The sequence below is a fragment of the Lepisosteus oculatus genome, chromosome 11 (assembly GCF_040954835.1).
Source record: "Lepisosteus oculatus isolate fLepOcu1 chromosome 11, fLepOcu1.hap2, whole genome shotgun sequence".
Taxonomy (NCBI): domain Eukaryota; kingdom Metazoa; phylum Chordata; class Actinopteri; order Semionotiformes; family Lepisosteidae; genus Lepisosteus; species Lepisosteus oculatus.
In genome coordinates, this window is record NC_090706.1 from 1,408,928 (window position 1) to 1,427,476 (window position 18,549).

Genomic DNA, 18,549 nt, shown 5'->3' on the forward strand with positions numbered 1-18,549 from the left:
CCAGGACTGGGGGGCTGTGAGGCGCCAGGGCTATTTGCCCACTACACAACATCTTTTCTAGGACACTCTTGTGTCCCAAGAGCTTATGATACTGCCACCCACTGGGGGAAAATAAGTTATAACAAGCGAAAAAAATGAAACCCACTGTTCTGGATCCAATAGAATAAACCTTTCACAGGACATCACTTGCAAGGCACATCTGTGTTGGAATCTTGTTCGTCCCCAAATCATTGCATCATTTCTCATGACAAATACACCCCGTGTACGGGAGCCGATCGTTGGGAAATACTGTGCATGACTCTGAAGTGATACACTTGTACAGTATGTATACACTTGTACCCAGAGCTCAAACAGTCCTGTGCAGCGTGATTTAACCGCAGTCGGTTTTCATGAGTATTGTAGTCTTCTACAATGTGCACTGAAATTCAAATAAGATGGATATACAGTAAAATCCCATTCTTTTTTCGCATGCCTCAGTCAGTCATTTTTTTAAAGATATGATTTAGTCCCTGCATGCAAATTCTGCATGATTCAAACATGTCCTGCAGAATGCCTCTAGAATCTTTTATATTCTGGGGGTAAAATCTCTATCATATCCCAAAAGGCTTCTTCGGGATTCCATTATTTTTCCTGAAAAAGTCCTGCAGGATGTTCCCTGTGGGATATTTTCAGAGATCTACAAATATTTTGGCACTCTCCTGTAGGATCATATGTTTATTTATCATTTCTAGGTTTGAAGGCAGTCTGGAAGGATATTTTATGTGAGGGGAACATTTGGTGATTCAATCATTTTTTCCAGGCAAAACCAGTGAGTTAAGTCTCTTAAATTGTACTATTGCAATTCTGACTAGTTACCCTATTATAATACTACACCACACTAATGAAAATAATAATATAAGTAATAAGGAGACAAAACACATATACAAGATACTCTTTATTGATGTGGTATCAATACAATCAAGTACTGTAGTTTTAGTTTCAAAAGAAAAAAATCTTTTAAAATCACAAGAAAAACAGGAGTGCATTTTATACCCACTTCCTATTACAGACAGTGCATGTAATAGACAATTTCAAAGAAAAAACAAATATCCTATAGTTTGCTACATAGTACATTAGACAGAAAACAGAACTTACATAAAAGCAATCCTTCAAAATCAGCACCAAGGTGCACTGATTACTCATTTGAAAAATGTAGAGGCAGTCACATATCCTTTTAGCAAATACAGACTTTTTGATTTAGATATCCAGTTGTAGAATTGTTGTCATTATACAAGAAGAAACATAGTTTTACAATGTCTTGTTTTGTGCAAATGGTAATGCAATGGGCCAATTTTCTAATCCAAAAGAAAAAAATACAATATCCCTTAGGAATCTAAATAAGGCACTTTTTCTTAGCTGTATTTTCTAAAGTAGTCTTTCATTATATGAGCACTAAATACCTGCTTAAATTTGCTTTGTAACATTTACATACTTCCAGAGGGGGAAGTGACAAAAACACACAATACCATGCATCCTTCTTCATGACACCTGCTAAGAAATGGGTATGAGTAAGTTGTACAGCATGTCATTCTTGGAGTACACAAAATAAAGGAAAAACAAAAATAAAAATAAAAACCAGCATAAATAACAAGAACATGCCTTGCATTGTCTAGGAATGTCACAATAATGATCATTTACAAGCCTTTTTCGTTAACTGCAAAGTATACAACAGTGCGAGGGAGTGCAATTCGGAAATACTGGAAGGGAAATACTGTCGGACAAGCATGTATTTCTTTTAAATCAAGCTAACAGGCTTTAGAAGTTAAAGTAAATACAAAAAGAGTTAGAGCCGTATTTTTGGAACACGTATAGAGCTGAGTCTTGTGACTCGGCCACCACGGATTAGTTTTGACAGTATTATACACTTGCTTGACTCCGATCCATTAGAATGCACGCCCCGTTAGTTTAGATTGGTCGCGTTCCTTAAAAAAAAGAGTTTTTGTGAAGTTTTCCCGATGTTTGGAGGGCTGTACTTTTTTTTTTAAATCATAAGGCTCGCTTCACTGTTCAAAATCCACTTTACCGCTCACGGATTGTCCTTATAAGAACGTGGGAATCTGTTTGTTTCTTCCCCCACCACCTACAATCTATTGACTATAAACGCTTGGAAACCAGAGTCTACAGATGAAAAGATGGGGTGTAACTGAATCATTTTGGGAAGCACTCCCGTCAGTCCCGAAGCAATGCAGAGGGCTGTTGTTCTTCTCTCCAAGCTTCCTCTCACATTCTTCACTTTCATGTAAAAAGATGGTCGCGACCATCACATTGTCCCCTGTCATAATCAGCAAAAGAATACATTTGCAAGGAAGAAGGAAAACTCAACAGACATTCGCTAAAAACGTTCTATAGTACGGGGAAGTGTATTTAATAGCCTAGTTTCCATCTTACATCTCAATGGCACTAGATATGAAGTCAGAGGGATGGCGGACGAGAGGGGCCTGCGGTTCAAACAGCCTATTTGGTTTTCAGTAGCTAACTGATCCGAGACCCTCGAGCAGCTCTTTCTTGAGAGGATCTTGGCTTCGAACGCATGACTAGACATCTCACAACCCAGATATTCCTCAATGCACTGTAAACTACGCTGTAGCAAAGGGTCCTTAAATTAAGTATAGGCAATCCATTTAAGCGTTATTCACCAGCAACCTAAAAGGCGTCGACGTAGAGATTTTTCACTTTTTTTAAGCGATTACCATCTCTTTAATGGACCACAAATAAACGAAAATAAAGCTCGAAACCTAATACTGGAGTTCCCGGCAACACTGGACATGACAACGAAAGGATAAAAGCGATGGCGTTCCCCCTTGAAAAGTGCAGAAAACCTGCCTGATCTAGCTTCACCTTCCTCTAAAAAAAACCAAACTACTTTACCTCAGCTGCCGAAGCGCGTGTGCTGACGTCACAGGGTTCCCGCGGGAGCAGAGCCGCGGAAATGACTTCACCCCCTCCGGAGACTCGCCCGCGCGGAGGCTCGGTCCTGCGGTGTGAAGTCATTGCCCGCTGCTCAGAGAGGGGAGCAAGCGCGCTCCGATCCCAGCGGGAGCCGGGGTTGCTTCACGCACGACACAGACTGCTGTCGGCCCTCTCATCGAGACTTCGCTTTTCTACCGGCCGCCATGACACGAGCCAAGCGCGAGGATTTCGGTAACGTGCCGCGAAGCTGCGGGGGGACAGCACCGGAGTGTGCATTGTGCCTGGACATCACGCCTGGGAACAATCTAACTGCAGTTCACTTTATCCCATCACCCCATGGCAATGCCCACCTGCAGCGGTTTTACATTCGGTCATCATTGCGTGCGTGTGCATGTTTCTGTGATCCAGTTCCAAGTGATCCAAGGATAATTAAGGCACACGCCGTCATCCCTCTCTCAGGCCACTCTCGGTCTCGATCGGGGTCATTTCGCTGTTGCACAATCTCGACCTCCGGCCTCTGCGTCCAGGACAGAACCTGCAATCTCTTCGAGCCCTGTTGTCCCCCCCTTCGCCACTGAAGACACTACCAAGAGTACACTGGAGCTACAGCCATTGGGTTCTCCTGACACCTTCCAGCCAAGACAAGACTTTAGACTTCAAGGGAAAGAGGAGGAAGCCAAACATTGACTCAGAAGCCCTATCTTATCATCGCCCCCACATGAAAACATCTACACAAGCCAAACACTCAGGGCCATGTGGGTATTAGTCTGGACATGGTTTTAACGACCTAGTAGAAAACGTAGCACATATCAGTTTGCAAATTGAGACAAAAAATGCTAACTGTATTGACTCTTAACTCTCATGCCTTTGAAAATTGTAGGATGGTATTCTGTCTCTGCCAAAACAAAAAGGAGTTTGGAATGATAAAAAGCTTATGTATTAACAATGTAATAGACCTGTGGACATCAGGATCATTCATGGCACTTTTGCTCTGCACTCAATGGCTGTTAAAAAAAACAGAAGGAGGATGTTGCCCTAGATTTGCCAATGATATTTTAAATCTGATTGAATTGCTCACAAGTTTTCTCAACCTGCATTTTATTACAGACACATTGTCAGTGCTAGGTCTGTGCAGTCCCCCTGCTCTGAAAAGAACATGTAACTGTGCTGAGAGGACAGTTCATTCACATGTAGTGAATCTTCAAAATGTACCAATAGGCATTATAAACACAGCACTGACGAACAAGGCGGTATGTACTAGCACTTTGAACAGGATACACTCAATTCTTCTAACTGCAAAATGCTGCTGCTTGTTGAAACATCATGAACAGACTGTCCAATGTCCTCTGGATGAGACGTTAAGCCCTAAAATATCCATCCGCTCGTTCCAGGTGAAGGTTGCAACAACCCTGAGTTTATTCCAAAGGGTATTCCAGCTCAAAGTTGAACTACATAGTCAATGGGACACCAGTCGATGGCAGGGCGCATGCAGGGGCAATTTAGAAATGGCAATTAACATAGCCAGCATGTCTTGGGATGTCTGAAGAAATCAGCAGATCCCAGGGTCACAGAGCTGTCAGGCAGCAATGGTGCATTATTATTACAAATTATATTATTACAAAGCCTCCTATAGTGAATTTTGAAAAATGATCTAGCTCCTCATTTAGTGTTATTGCTCAATATAGCACCTCAGGTGAGTCTGTAAATTTGTGATGGGTTTGCTGAGGTGCTGTTAAAATGATTAGCATTGTCTGCACAACACGGGTCTTCCACAGATCGTGGTGAGTACACTGGTAATATCTTTAGAATCTCGTCCTTGAAGAGCAAGAACAAGATCTGTCTTTTCACAGTTACAAAACTGTGAAAGTTAATGAAAATACTTCACCATTTTGTATTTTCAGGCCAAGGTACATGTACTGAACACCTTAGTGCTCCTAAAGAATCTGTCAAAAATCTGTTCAGATTTTTTTTTTTTAGATATTTCAGATTGGTTTTGGAACATTTGTTTTCTTGTACTCAGTTCTTAAATGATACATTTGCACTTCTGCATAACACAGTCATATCTACATTCTGTCTCTTTCTGATTTAGAATTATGAATGATTACGGCAAAGAACAGAAATCAATAATAACTATTTGCATTTATATGTGGTGATGCCTTCAAGAGAATGCATCATCTTCAGTTCAATTCTTTTGTGCTTCTCCTAGATTTGCATGCACATCTGCTCGTATAATAAATGATAACATGCCCAGCAGGCCTATTCATATAGCAATGTTCCTTGATCATGTTCTGAGAATTAATAGCAAACAGATTATATGTCATGGGACACCTAACATTAAGTTGTACTAACAACAGGCCTGTAGCCTGTCGTTAGTCTCCTTCCTTGGTAAATGTCATTATAAATGAATACTTGATAGAGTGTGGAAGTGTAACACTGTGAGAAATAGAATTGGAAATTACTCTGCAATAAAATTGCAAAATCATCAATCATTAGTCCATTATGGCTGCCTTCTCCGCCCTGGAATAACAATTTATGTGACACCTGGCAAAACTGCTAATTGTACTACATTAGTGTGGCACCGATGGCTTTAAATTGTTACCCCTGAAAACGGTTTTGAATGCGTGCATTTACGGTCATGTCCCAGCGATGGTGGCACAGGCTTGTTCGGGGGACACAGGACGTGCATGCATCAAAACCCAAAACAGAAAACTTGTAAGGTCCAGCACCGACGCGGAAACTCATCGATCTCTTTAGGACAGAATCCAGCAATACCACTAACACCAGAAGCTAATCTTACAATCTGTCCCTTCTTTGCATGAATGTCTACTGTCTAAATTTATTGTCCATGTCTGTTTGTCATTTGTGCCTTTTTTTCTTTGTCTCTTTCTCTAATGTTTCTGGGTCCAGCTGAACGAGTAAGCATTCCAATACGCTTGTGTCTTACCGACACTAGAATGGGGTGACGTCACATATGCTTTACAATTAAGGTGCATCAAATGTTTCCATGAACAGGGGTAGGCAGTCAGGTCGGGGAAGAAATCAGGAATCAGACTTAGATCTTCTTCCTTTCAGGATGTATCTGGTGCCTTTGGCCTGTGTGCACAATTGTGGGGTTGTTGTGCTATTAGCACACTAGAATTTGAAAGCATCTCCCTTGTCCTAACATTCGGAGAGGGTACGGCTCCCTGCACCTGTTTCACTTTTGGGTGGCAAATGGGTTGGATTGCTCCCGACTGAGAAAGAAAACAAATGGAATCAGAAAACCATGTAAGCTCCCCAGTCAGAACTCCCCTATCCCCATCCCACACGTGCTTGCGCGATCCAGACACCGAATTAACCCCCGCTAACCTTTGGAGAAGGGTCGGGCCGGGGTGGAGGAGGCTAAAATTCCATTAAAATGGGAAAATTTACCTTTGGAGTTTTCTTTCTACAGTGAGCAGGAGTACACAGAGAGAGTTAAAAGAACCGCAAAGAGCGATCTGGACAGCTGGTGCTGCTGGAGTGGTTGCAGGAGTGTGGCTAGGTGTCTGGGCAGGACCAGGGGCAGGGTGCGAGCAGGCACAAGGGTAGGTTTCTGGACCAGGGGCGGGGGCCGAGCAGGCACAAGGGTAGGTTTCTAATGATGATCGCCGACCGACGGCGGAGCAAAGCCCTTGATAGTCTGATTTCCATAAAACGACCGCAACAACAGTAATAAAAAATATTAATAATAAAATAATATAGGCTAACAGTAAAAACGAACACAACATTAAAATACAAAAATAAACCCCAAAAAAACAGAACTGGAAAGGGTGAGACAGGCTGCCTCCGAGCGAGAGTGCCTTCCTAGCTCCCGGCTCTTTTGCTCACGCAGTCATTTTGTGTTTGTTTGCCGTCGTTGTTGTTCTTCGATATCCATAAGTATGGCTGATGTTTCGAGGTGCTGGCGCTGTTTTGAGCCGTTATGTTGGACAGAGCAGGAACCCTGAGAAGGATGAGTGGATGTACTCGGTGGAGTATAGCCCATTGGCCTGGTCTGAAGGCATCTGCACCCACACCTGGTCGTTCTCCTTGAGCTCCAGCACGGCGCTGCCGGAGGCCTGGTCCATGTAGCCCTTCTTGTACTCATCGTAGGTGTACGTGGCTGGCACATTGTTCTTGTACAGCGCCACCCACAGGCTGGTTCCCTTCACGTGGACGTGGTAGGAGAAGTAGTAGACTCCGGCCAAGGGGCTGGTGAAGATGCCGGTGGCGGGGTTGTAGGCGTTCTGCCCGTTGTACAGGGTCTTGTCGAACTTGATGGGGATCCCAGAGGGCGGGAAGGGGGTGCTCAAGATGGCGGTGAACGCGGGAGCCATGCTGGCTGACAGCTCACCGCGCCCGAACTGGGGTTTCCCCGGCTTCCCGCCTCCCGGCACAGTCTCCCCCCCGACCCCGTTCTCCTCCAGCCCCATCACCCCCGTGCCTGGCCCATTGATGAAGGCTCCTGGGGGACCAGGAGGCCCGGGTGGCCCTGGGGGCCCCGGGATCCCGTTAACACCAGCAGGGCCGGGCTTTCCAGGGGGCCCCTGAGGCCCTGGGGCTCCCTTATCACCCAGCCGCCCCTCACCCGGGAGCCCGGGCAAGCCCGGCTCCCCCTTCAGGCCCGGAATACCCTGGGGACCCATGGGCCCTGATGGCCCCTGGAGCCCAGGGATCCCTGAAAGGCCCCTGGACCCGGGGGCCCCAGTCAGCCCTGGCTCCCCTTTTGTCCCTGGCACTCCTTTCAGCCCTGGAGCCCCTGGCAATCCTATGTGCCCAGACTCACCTTTAGGACCTGGTTTGCCCAGCGGACCGTGAGGTCCAGGCAAACCTCTTTCCCCTGGGATGCCAGGCTTCCCATCCAATCCACTAGGGCCTTGATCTCCCCTGATTCCTGGCAGTCCGGGAGGCCCTATAGGACCCACTTCGCCTTTAAAGCCAGGTATGCCATGTTTCCCTGGGAGCCCACTGGGGCCCTGAATTCCCGGAGGCCCGGGCAGTCCCTGCTGGCCCGTGACCCCCGGCTGGCCGTCCAACCCAGGGAGGCCCTTGTCCCCTGGCATCCCCGGTTGTCCCGGAGGGCCCTGGTCGCCTTTCTGGCCGACAAGCCCCGGCTTGCCGAACCCCGGCGCCCCCGGGAATCCGGGAGCACCCCTTGGACCTGGCTCCCCCTTGGGTCCGCTCGTTCCAGGCACTCCAGGCAAGCCGGCTAAGCCTGGCTTGCCCACTCCATTTAATCCCGGCTGGCCCTGCAGACCTGGCGGCCCCATTTCCCCGGTTAGCCCAGGTTCCCCTGGGGCCCCCTGGTCTCCTTTGGGCCCCACTGGCCCCGGCAGCCCGTTCAGCCCTGGTTTCCCTATCCCCTGCAGGCCAGGCGGCCCGGGAGGTCCGGTGATGCCGCTGGGGCCCCTGGGCCCCGGAGGGCCTGGCTGGCCGTTGCCGTTCTCCCCCTTGATGCCACGTTCCCCTGGAGCCCCCTGCCCGCCCTTCTGCCCGGGCTCCCCCCTGGCCCCCGGCGGCCCCCTCCCGCCGGGCAGCCCGGGCTTGCCGTTCAAGGACAGGCCCGCGGGCCCCGGCAGGCCCGGCTGCCCTGGCAGCCCCCGGAGCCCCGGCTCGCCGCGCTGGCCCGGCTCCCCCATCGGCCCCGGCTGCCCCTTCTGCCCCACTTTCCCAGGCAGCCCCGGCAGCCCCGGCTTGCCGATCCCGGAGAATCCTGGGGGTCCCTGGGGCCCGGCCTGGCCATTGAGCCCCGGTTTTCCCACTCCTGGTTTCCCGGGCAATCCCGGTGGCCCCGGTGGACCTCTGGGGCCCGGTTTGCCTTGTGGGCCCGGCTCCCCCTTCAGCTCCATGGGCAGCACAGGTGGTAAATCTAAGACAACAGAAACAGACAGAGATGCCTTTGGTGAGTGATGGGGCATCCAGTACTGAAGATAATGGGGCACCTGACAGCCAATTATCCACCACATGTAGTCACAGCTGGCAGGCATGGGCACTTTTTTACAGACTGCAGGACCATTCACCCATTTGTTCCAAGCCGCAGAAAGAGGAAAGAGCGATTCCCGTCACATCAATGCACCGTAAACTCTTGCCTAAACAGGTCTTATTCTGCCGGGCCCGAACATGTGCATTTTCACACAAAACAGTCGATGACTGCAAGAGGAAGTCGAGCAAAGAGAAAACGGACGCCAATAAAAAAAAAAAGAAAATATCCATGGAAAATAACTCTGACTCAGTCGGGTTTTAAAGATAGAAGCTAGTAAAACTTTGTCTGCAGAGAACATTTTGCTTTGGAAGACTATGAAAGAATAGGCAAGCATTCATCAAACATGTCCAGAAAAGTACAGCTTCAGAAATGACAATTGGCATGCGTCTAAAACAAAGTTATTCTGTATGTTATGACATGTAATAAGTATTGTTTGCTGAATCTTCTTTGTCAGTCAAACCTTTTCAACACTTATTCTTCAATTAATTTAAGAAACTATACAGGATGCAAATACTTATGGCTACAATTACGTAGCATGTGCACTTTATCTTTTAAAGGTTTAATGATGATTGATCAATACAAATCTTTACTTTTTAACACACATTTAGCTCTTTAATGAGGAGCATTAGACCAGAACTAGCCTGATTGAAATGTACCTGTGACTGTGGCTGTAAATCAATCAGGGCCTAGTTTATAGCTCTTTTTTATTGCTGCTGGGCAGACTAAACTATTCTGCCAACAGATTATCCCTGTCGTTATATCCCAGTTAATGTTTCCCAGTCACCCCACACATGGTTATAATTACACACAAGCCATGACCTCGGTCAGCTGATAAGGGAAAAAGGCAAGCTGAGTGCCTTTTGAAAGGGACAGCCAGGAAAATCCGGCACAGCCTTTTGCTGGAAAGAGCCAGAATGCTTGTCTGTGCTGTTGGCTGCTTGTTTTCCAGTCGGTTTCGGGGGAGGTGGAGAAGGGTCTCGACTGAAATAAAATTAGTGGTGGCAATGCTGACAAAAATAATCGTCATTGCAGCTCGACCTGTGCTATTTTTTTCTTGGAAGAGCTGGAGAAGAGAAAAGGGGTGGATGTCTCTTCACAGATAAATCTGCTTGGGGCTGGATTGTATCAGGACTGTGGCTCATAAACCAGTCCCAGATTTCAAACCGAGAGCACAGAGCCTTTCCATTGGGTGGGAGAAAAAAGCTGCTGCCAGACAAGAAGACGTCAAGTTCTGGGCTGTGTTTTGCAATGGGTAATCGCGCTGAGTCCTCGCCTTATGACCCTTGCTGATGAAATATTGAGTTTCCCTAAAGAAGCACGTTTGTCTGTTTATTTGATTTTCTCTCCACAATATTTCGGAACACAGCTGTATGCGGTACAATTGCTCTCGTTCTGCATTATGAGCTCCATTGTTTCTGTCAGGAGGTTCTCTGATAAGAACAATGTGGCGTCTCCAGTCCGCTGACATTAAAAAGCGCATCTCCTGTACGAACAGCGTCCTCAGGGCTGGTCGTTTTACTCATTTCATCTTATTCACACAGCTGCTCTGACAAGCCCAGGGTCGGAACCACCGCAGCAATACAGTACATATTGAGTCAATTCTTCTTCGCTGCAGCTGTGCTTGAACTTCTCGATGTGCAGAAGAATAAAGTAATAAAATATTTTTTAATAATACACTGGTATTATTAAATAATACACTGGTAGAACCTCATTTTAGAATGTTGTGCCCATTGCTACAATAAAAACGCTGCTGCTCTGGAATCAGTCGAGTGAAGAGCGGTCCGATACATTTCTGGGCTCAAAGCACTCCCTCACACTGACATGCCGAAGGAACTGAGTCTCTTTAGTATGAAGGGAGTGTCCCACCCTGACTGGCTGGAGGAACTGAATCCCACTTGCTGTTCACTAAGGCAATAACAGAAGACTTAGACAGAAACTGATTCAAGCCACTGACAAAACTAACTTACAGGTGGGTAGCTGCGTCAGAATGCATAGTCTGCAAAGGAACAAGTAACAGGTTTATTCTGTGCTGAAAAGAGAAGAGAGAAAACACAATGTTTCGGCACTGAAGCCTTCTTCAGGTGTGAGGGCTCACACTGCTCACATTAGTTGTTCCTTTGCTAACCTACAGGCTACTTTTGTTAAGGTTGATACCCTGGCATCTTTCAAGAAACTGAATATCTGTGCATCACTTAGCTATTAACATCCAAACTTATAGATGAACTGAATGACCTCCTTTATTGTAACATATTTTAAAAATTCTATTTCCTGAATCTACTTTAGCATTTAAAAGGCAATTTGCTCCCTTCCTGAGCTAATCACGATAATAAATCACAGACCGAAGGACAATAAATCACAGTATTCAATTTCCCGGTGTATCTGGTTCATATCTACAAGCCAGTCGCTCTCTGGAAGTCTGAATGTTTTACAGATGTGGAAGAAGGATTTAACCAAATTATTGTCCAGAAAACTGCGGCTACAACACAAAAACCTACGTTTACAAATCACGCGAAAGATTGAACTGCTCACTCAAAAGTAGATAAAATCGTTTAAAAATACTATGATGGGTCCTATTCGTATTTACAACAATTTCAGTCGAATAACGTTTTTAGGAAAATCACCGGAGCGCAAGTGCGGTCCAGCTGGTGAAAGATTGCCATCTTGTGGCGATACTGTGAAAGTGCAGCTGCCGCGGAAGAATATTCCGGGATAGCCTTCTGTGAGCTCGGTACACTTGCTTGGTATTTGCCCCAATTTTACAGGGGTTTTTCCAAGCTTACTGTTTTGTCCGTTACTTTAAATTCCTTACAATAAATGTCTAAGCTTAAAAGTTGGAAATTATGGTTTCTAAATGTCCTGAAGGGCGCATAAACGTATAAGACGAAGATCACTTTTGAGATACAGACCACAAGGAGTAAATAGATTTTACTCTGACTTTTGTTTTAAACTAGAGACTGAAAATATAATATGAAAAATAAATTCATAATAAGGGAATCTCGGTGTTGCAGGATAAATAGAGCACGAACTGTTTAGAACAGATTTCAGTAAAATCAATGGAATATAGAAGCTGCAGGACCATTCAGTTCTCAGAATAATTACAAAAGAAAACAGGTGGCAAAAATAAAATCGATAGATATGTCAAGATAAGTCTCGGTCCGGTCGTTTGGCATGGCTCTGGTGTTGCTCTTCCAGGTGCGTGCCACTTTTCGCCACTTTTCCTCTTGTACCTGCTTAGCTCGTCTGTACCTGCTTTGTATCTGTTTCTTCTCGTACCTGCATCGTTAAAAGCTCGCCTGTGTCTGCGTGCTGCAGCATGCCCGTTAGGATCAACAATTTGAAAGCAGGGCACCTTTTTCTGCTGTTAATCAGAAAGGGCTGTACTTGGGTTAGGTCCTCGGCATACATCTAGATACAAAAGCCACGCTGCGCGTCTTTTCAAAACAAAAAATGTTGTAAAGATGCCAATCGACTGCTTCTGACATACTTGACCGCTTGAGTATGGGGGCTGCCACTTGGTCAGCAGGCCGAGTTCCCTTGCAGGCCCCATTTGCACCTGACGCCAGAGCTGTCTTCAGTGGGGTGCTCTCCACTGCCAGGCAGCTGGCTTCACGTTGCCTGCGACGGATTCCCACCCCTCCACCCCCCGGAAATATCAAGCGCAGAGCTGGGGAGCCGAGACGCTCCCAGCTCCCCTGTCAGCGTGCTGCCCGAGGGTGTACAGAGTGCCGTGGGGGGCAACAGCGCAGCGTTTTGCGGGTTTTGCGCAGGAACGATACCCGGGCCTGTAGAAACCCCCCCGCCTCTCCTCGTGGGAAGGGCCGAGCGCTGCTTTAACATCCCACAGCGAGGGCCGCGCTCTCTGCGACCAGTGCTTGGCAGCAGAGCCAGCGGAGGCGCTGGACTCGCCCGAGGGAAAAAAAAAACTTGACTTCGTTGACTTACACAAGAAAGACCTGTCCTACAACTGAGCTGACAACAGAGGAGCGACGCTACAGGAGAATCCACGTGGACTGAAACAGTGGAGACCTCAGTGCTGCTCATGGGAAGCCGTGTCTTTGAAAATGGAGCGAGTTAAGAGAAAGGAAAACCCGAGATGCTGGAGCAGCTCCTGCTTCATTCCAACAGCCTCACAGCTCCTTGGAACATAAAAACGTACTGCTGTACACTGAGGGTGACGGACTGACTGTTCTCTGTCTGAAGGCTCAGTACTGCATTTACAGTATTTTGCGTGTTAGCATTTCATTCTAACTCTAATAAAATAATGAAAAAATAGTTATTGTATGTTCAGCTGTAGGTTTTTACATTGTCGTGCAATGCAGCCTTTTGCCCAGTAGGTGGGGATAGAAACGTGAATATGGTGCGAGTTACAGAGCCTAGTCTCTTTGCTGTACGGTATTTAAACACACGAGTTCACATGTGCATGGAGCGCCGGCAACAGGCCGGTACAATAACTGTACAGGAGAATTCAGAATTATCTTGCAGACAGATGTTTGTTTCTTACTTTCCCACACAGCGCTGAGCACGTCAGGAGTCCAAAAATCCAAATAACAAGAAAAATAAGTAATAGGTTTATTCCATGCTGAAAAGAGAAGAAAGAAAACAACGTTTCGGCTGTGGAGCCTTCTTCAGGTGTGAGGTGCCCTGCTTTCAAACCATTAATCCTAACAGGAATGCTGTTTGCTGCTAAAAAAAAAAAAAGATTACTTTTGTTTTTTAAAAGCCTCTGAGTTGCAGTGATGCTCTACAAAGGAAGGGCTTCCTTCTCCTGTCATGGAGTTAGCCACACGGCAGGTGGTGTGAGTCAGTTCGGAGAGCAACACAAGTGGTGCTTTTAGAAAAACTCCTCCCTGGAGAAAACCACAGCTCTCGGCTCTCTCCGTCACAGAAGCAGAGGACATCTCAGCCTCTGGCCTCTGCTTTCATGCTGCTTTTTCTAAACCACCCCAGCGGGAGTGTGGCTCTGGAGGTGGGGAGTCCTCCCCTGCTTCTTTAGTGCCGCCTGTACTTCTCTCACATCGTTTCAGAAACTGGCTCCCAGTGCCACAAACTGGGCACCCTGATGCAAGGGTGTTTGTTGTATAACCTGCCCCGCAGAGACGGCCTGACCCGGAGGCTGACCAGCCTGACTAGAGCACTGTGGGGCAGGGAGTGTGTGCAAGGGGCTGGCAGCACTGATTTACTCCCCGGTCAATTCATTCCCTCCGTCACTGCGGAGAGCGTGGCAGCAGGCGGATGTCACGCATCAGATCCTGGTCCAGATCTCAATGGCGAGAAAAACAAACCCGTTCCTAGCTGGAGACTACATAGAAGACAATTAAAAACAAAGTTCCTTAATATACTGTAATTGCCATATCTTGTTTAACAGATTTCTGGGCTATCTTCGGTAGAAAATGTGTTCAGGTGTCCAGACTGGCCGCTTACCCAAACCGTTAGGCTTAACGCAACAAAAACATAGCCTGACCACAGGCCAGATTTAATCTCGTAGCTTCCTCTTTCTGGACTCTGCTGCATTTTCAGTATAAAAGACAGAAGTGGGGCAACACACACACAAAGGGAGAAGGAAGAGACAGCAAAAAAAAACAGGATCTCAGAATGACATGTTTGAAATGGCCAGGAAAAGCAGGACAACTAGGAGTAGTGCTGATATTCTCCATATGAACCCCAGATCCTACTGCATGTGCTATATCTGTGCTACAATTCAGAACAATCACAGCGCGGCCTATCAGTCAACAAGATTCCTGTAGTGCGTGGGCAGTGAGAACGTCAGAGGTCTGATAGACTTCACTTTCCAGGTCCCTTGAGAGTGTTCCTGGGCTTTCACCACAGTGTCTTTGGTGTGTGTTTGCTTTGGGAGAAGAATTGTTTGTGTGTTTTATAGCAATCTAGGCCCTTTCCTTGCTGTTCTAAATGACTGATATTACTAAACACATTGCTCTGGGGAGCCATCGTGTTTTTTGGGAAGATGCCTTTCTGGTGAAGACAAATCCGACAATCCAGGGCAAATAAGGTGACGTGACTGAGTGAGGAGTCGGAGAAAGCAGTAATTGTTATCTCGACCATCAGAGTGACAGGCTTGCAAAAAAATTGTATTTCTGTCCTTTGGGAGAAATAAAGGAAGAAAAGAGAAAAACATTGCTAATGATGACCAGATGCCGAGCTTGAGCCTGACTGGAATCTTCTGCTTGGATGCCAACCAGAGTTAAACCTGGAAGGGTTTATTAATGGGCAATCATGCAAGGGATGAAACAGGTTTTGGGGAATCATGTGAATGACACAAATGAATAGCTAATTGGTTGAAAAATGAGCTTAAGCTGCAAGAAAAAAGTCATTTTCTGCCATGTAATGCTCAGATTTTTCTGTCTTGTTACTAAAATGCCCATTTTGTCACTAACAGAAGTAAACTATCCTCTCAGCCCTTTCCATTCTACATATATTTCTCATACATTGCTTTGACATTTTTTTCTTTTCATGTTTTTCTCTCCCCCTTTGGCCACAAAACAAACATGTTTCGAAGAGCCTGGATGCTGTTCCTGCTCGCTCCCGCAGGAAGGAATGTGCGTGCGAGCGGTGTTCGTCTGCGCTGTGTTTCTCATCACTCTGTCGACTGTCCCTGCGCACCTCTCCCAGTGCCAGCGCCGCACCAGGGACACGGCGCGCTGATATACTGCCCTCTGGGGAGCCGTCACAAACCCCCATCTCTCTTTCCACCTGCTCATGCACTGAGCTCCTCATAAATCACCCCTGTGTTGAGCACAGCAGCCTGTCCCCCACAGAACTGCCTGCACCGCACACATCGTTAACCCCACTGCATGGCTGAAGACTCCCACAGCTCTGGCACACAGCACAGGAGGTACAGCACAGCACCGAAACGCCGGACTCTGCAGTGGACAAATGCTCTAAGGCTATTCAGCCATTCACACTCCAGTGCTCCAGAGAGCCTTCCGCTATGAGCTATACAGTAATAAGGCAAAAATGAACAAGGTACTGAAGCTGTGATGAATTATGGCACATATACCGATACTGTATCTAATGTGGTCTAACTTCCATGTGACCCAAAGATGAACTGCAGTTTCAGCTCCTCGGACTACAGGTGCAGCAGCAGAGAAGTTGTATACAGAATCCTGTCCGCACTAACACTTAAATTCTCCTGTTCTTCTCCGTAGAGCAGGCTTGCTTTAATAAGGGGGAAGCAGCCGCCTTTGACTTTAAAGGAACAAGAGGTGGAATGAGAAGTGAAGACAATTGGAATCCCTGATGTTCCTTGTAAGATGCCTGTATGTCTCATGGGGAGGAAAAAGTTAATTTCATGCTGAAAAATGAAAAGGAGAAACAATGTTTCAGCAGTTAAACGTTCTTAAGTTGAGCCCTCTGCACACCTGAAGAGGTTCTGCAGGCGAAACGTTTTGAGTTCCTCCTCTCTACTTTCATGGCAGGATTAACCTTTACATCTTCCTTTCCAGCCAACGCTGCCCACTGATGAAGCTCCCCACACCTTGCATGTCTAATGCTTTAATAGGCAAGATTTCTTACATTGGGTGTTAGGCCCTAAAAGCTACTTCTTATGGCTCAAAGGTTAGTCTCCCTGCCATTTCTCACTCTCTCCTGTGTGCGGATGCAGGGTTCATAACTGCAAGCCGAGGGTGAAAAACACAGATTCCGAAATCTGTTGGGAATTTCCAAATCGGATAGGTACAGCAACAAATAATTGACAATCCTATTTTTGTTTTGTTTTTTAAAAAGATGCCCCTTTTACTAAAACATTAACTCTCCAGGTCACTGACAGCAGCCTGTTCAGTTTGAGTTGAGGAGTTGGAATGAGAGCACTCACCCAGGTATTGACCTTTGCCTTCCCTGAAAGGAGGTCCCACTGGCCCCTTCATCATAGGCTGTACGTACTTGACCTGGGGCAGGGGGGCATAGCCCCCTCCTGACACGCCCCCGCACGCCAGCAGCACACAGACGGGCACCAGCAGAGTCTTCATCATCCTTCGCTGAACGGAGCTCTGGACCTGCAAGTACAGACAAGACAGGGCCTTGTTAAAGACTCACCTGGCCAGACAAATGCTTAATCATTTTCCATGTTTTCTGGAGAATTGTTGTTATAGTTTTCAACGACTCAATAGTACAACCTTTCCCAATGGTACAACCTTTACCCCTAAAACTCTGCGTGCTGTTTTAGGAGAATCCTTGTGTTTTCACCACCGGTTTGTTTCCGAGGTTTGAAAGAAATCTGATTCACCCTGCTTTGCCTCAAGGATCTGGCTCTGTGATTTCACTGTGGTGGGTTGTACTTGGACAGCAAGTGGACAGTGGCTTGTTACAATCCCAGAGAGGTACCGAGACCAATCAGACTTTCTGTGCAGTGGGCCTTGGGGTCGGAAAAGGAACAGTTGATAAGTTTACAAAACAACCCAAAGAAATTTAGAGGAGATTCCAGGGGCTGCCAACATGACTGGATAGCATTTAAGCGTGCAGATGGGGTACATGTTGATACAGAAGGGCTGTTGTGTAACCCAGGGCCCGACTCTCTCCGTGCTTGCTCACAGAAGCGATTGGGTTTCTGCGGTGTCTGATTGGCTGGCTGCCCTGTCTGCTGAGCTCTTGGTTAATTAGCTTCTGCTGCGCCGGAGAAATGAGGGCTGAGTCAATGGGAAGCAGTCGGTCTCCGGGAAGCCTGGCAGCGGACAGCTCGTGCCCACAGGCCTGCCACTTCAGGACACCTCGCCAGTACCCGAGGGCCGAGGGGGAGGGAGTGTGGGGGTGCTGGGAAAGAGTCCTGCTTCTCCTCGCCGCAGCACCGAGAGCAGCTGCACACACTTGTTCTCCCCTGCCAGAGACTGATCAGAGCGGACAGCGGTGATGTCAGCACTTGGAGGTAGAATCTACCTACTGGGACACACGGAGGATTACCGCAGTAACATTCCACTATACAGCGCAGCTTTGCCGTGCTCTATTTCAAGCATTTACCTTGCTTTGCTGTGATATCTCTGCTATTGTCTTATGACTCTACATACCGTGCGATGCTTATGCGGTGTTCGCCTTTACCTTGGTATACTACAGTGTGTGATCTGGATAAACAGAAGAGGCCATGGGGGTGTGTGATTGAAGCACACGTATGCAAAGGTACAAAGGGAACACCAGGGACACATTCAGGATCTGCTCTGAAATGGACACCAGACAGTTAGAAGAGAAATTTAAGGGCAGACATATGTTTTATAGACTGAATACGGGAGAAAGGTCTATACACAAAGAGTAGTGGGTGACTGGATTATCTTCATACTGTAGGTACATTGACTGTCTGGGATCCTACAAGGAATGGCTGAATGCAGTTCTGGGACCAGTTAGCTGCTTGCTATAAAATAGGGGAAAAAGTCATACCTTTTTGAACTTTTCTTACACATCTATGGCAAGCCTATCACAAAATATAATGGCCAAATCAAATACAACTTGTATCAAATGTATCAAATACAACTTTTGGCTAGAGTGTATACCAGTTAACTTTGTGCTCCATCATTTGATATTCGTATTTACAATACAGCAGCATGTATGTTGTCTTAACCATTTCTTTAAATTAAGAGGCAAATACTTTTTTAACAAACTTGATTTCAAATTGGCCG

General features: G+C 46.7%; 1 protein-coding gene across 4 annotated transcripts in view; it reads right to left on the reverse strand.

The window, feature by feature from the left end:
* Positions 1-921: 921 nt before the first annotated feature.
* Positions 922-18,549, reverse strand: part of col8a2 (collagen, type VIII, alpha 2) — a 52,684-nt gene continuing 35,056 nt past the window's right edge. For all 4 annotated transcript variants that reach the window (XM_069195393.1, XM_015348474.2, XM_015348473.2 and 1 more), the window contains exons 2-3: positions 16,761-16,941; positions 922-8,818 (exon numbers count right to left, since the gene is read on the reverse strand). In XM_069195393.1, coding sequence (XP_069051494.1) covers positions 6,891-8,818; positions 16,761-16,917 — 2,085 coding nt within the window. In that variant the 5' untranslated portion in view covers positions 16,918-16,941 and the 3' untranslated portion in view covers positions 922-6,890. The remainder of the gene's footprint in view (positions 8,819-16,760; positions 16,942-18,549) is intronic.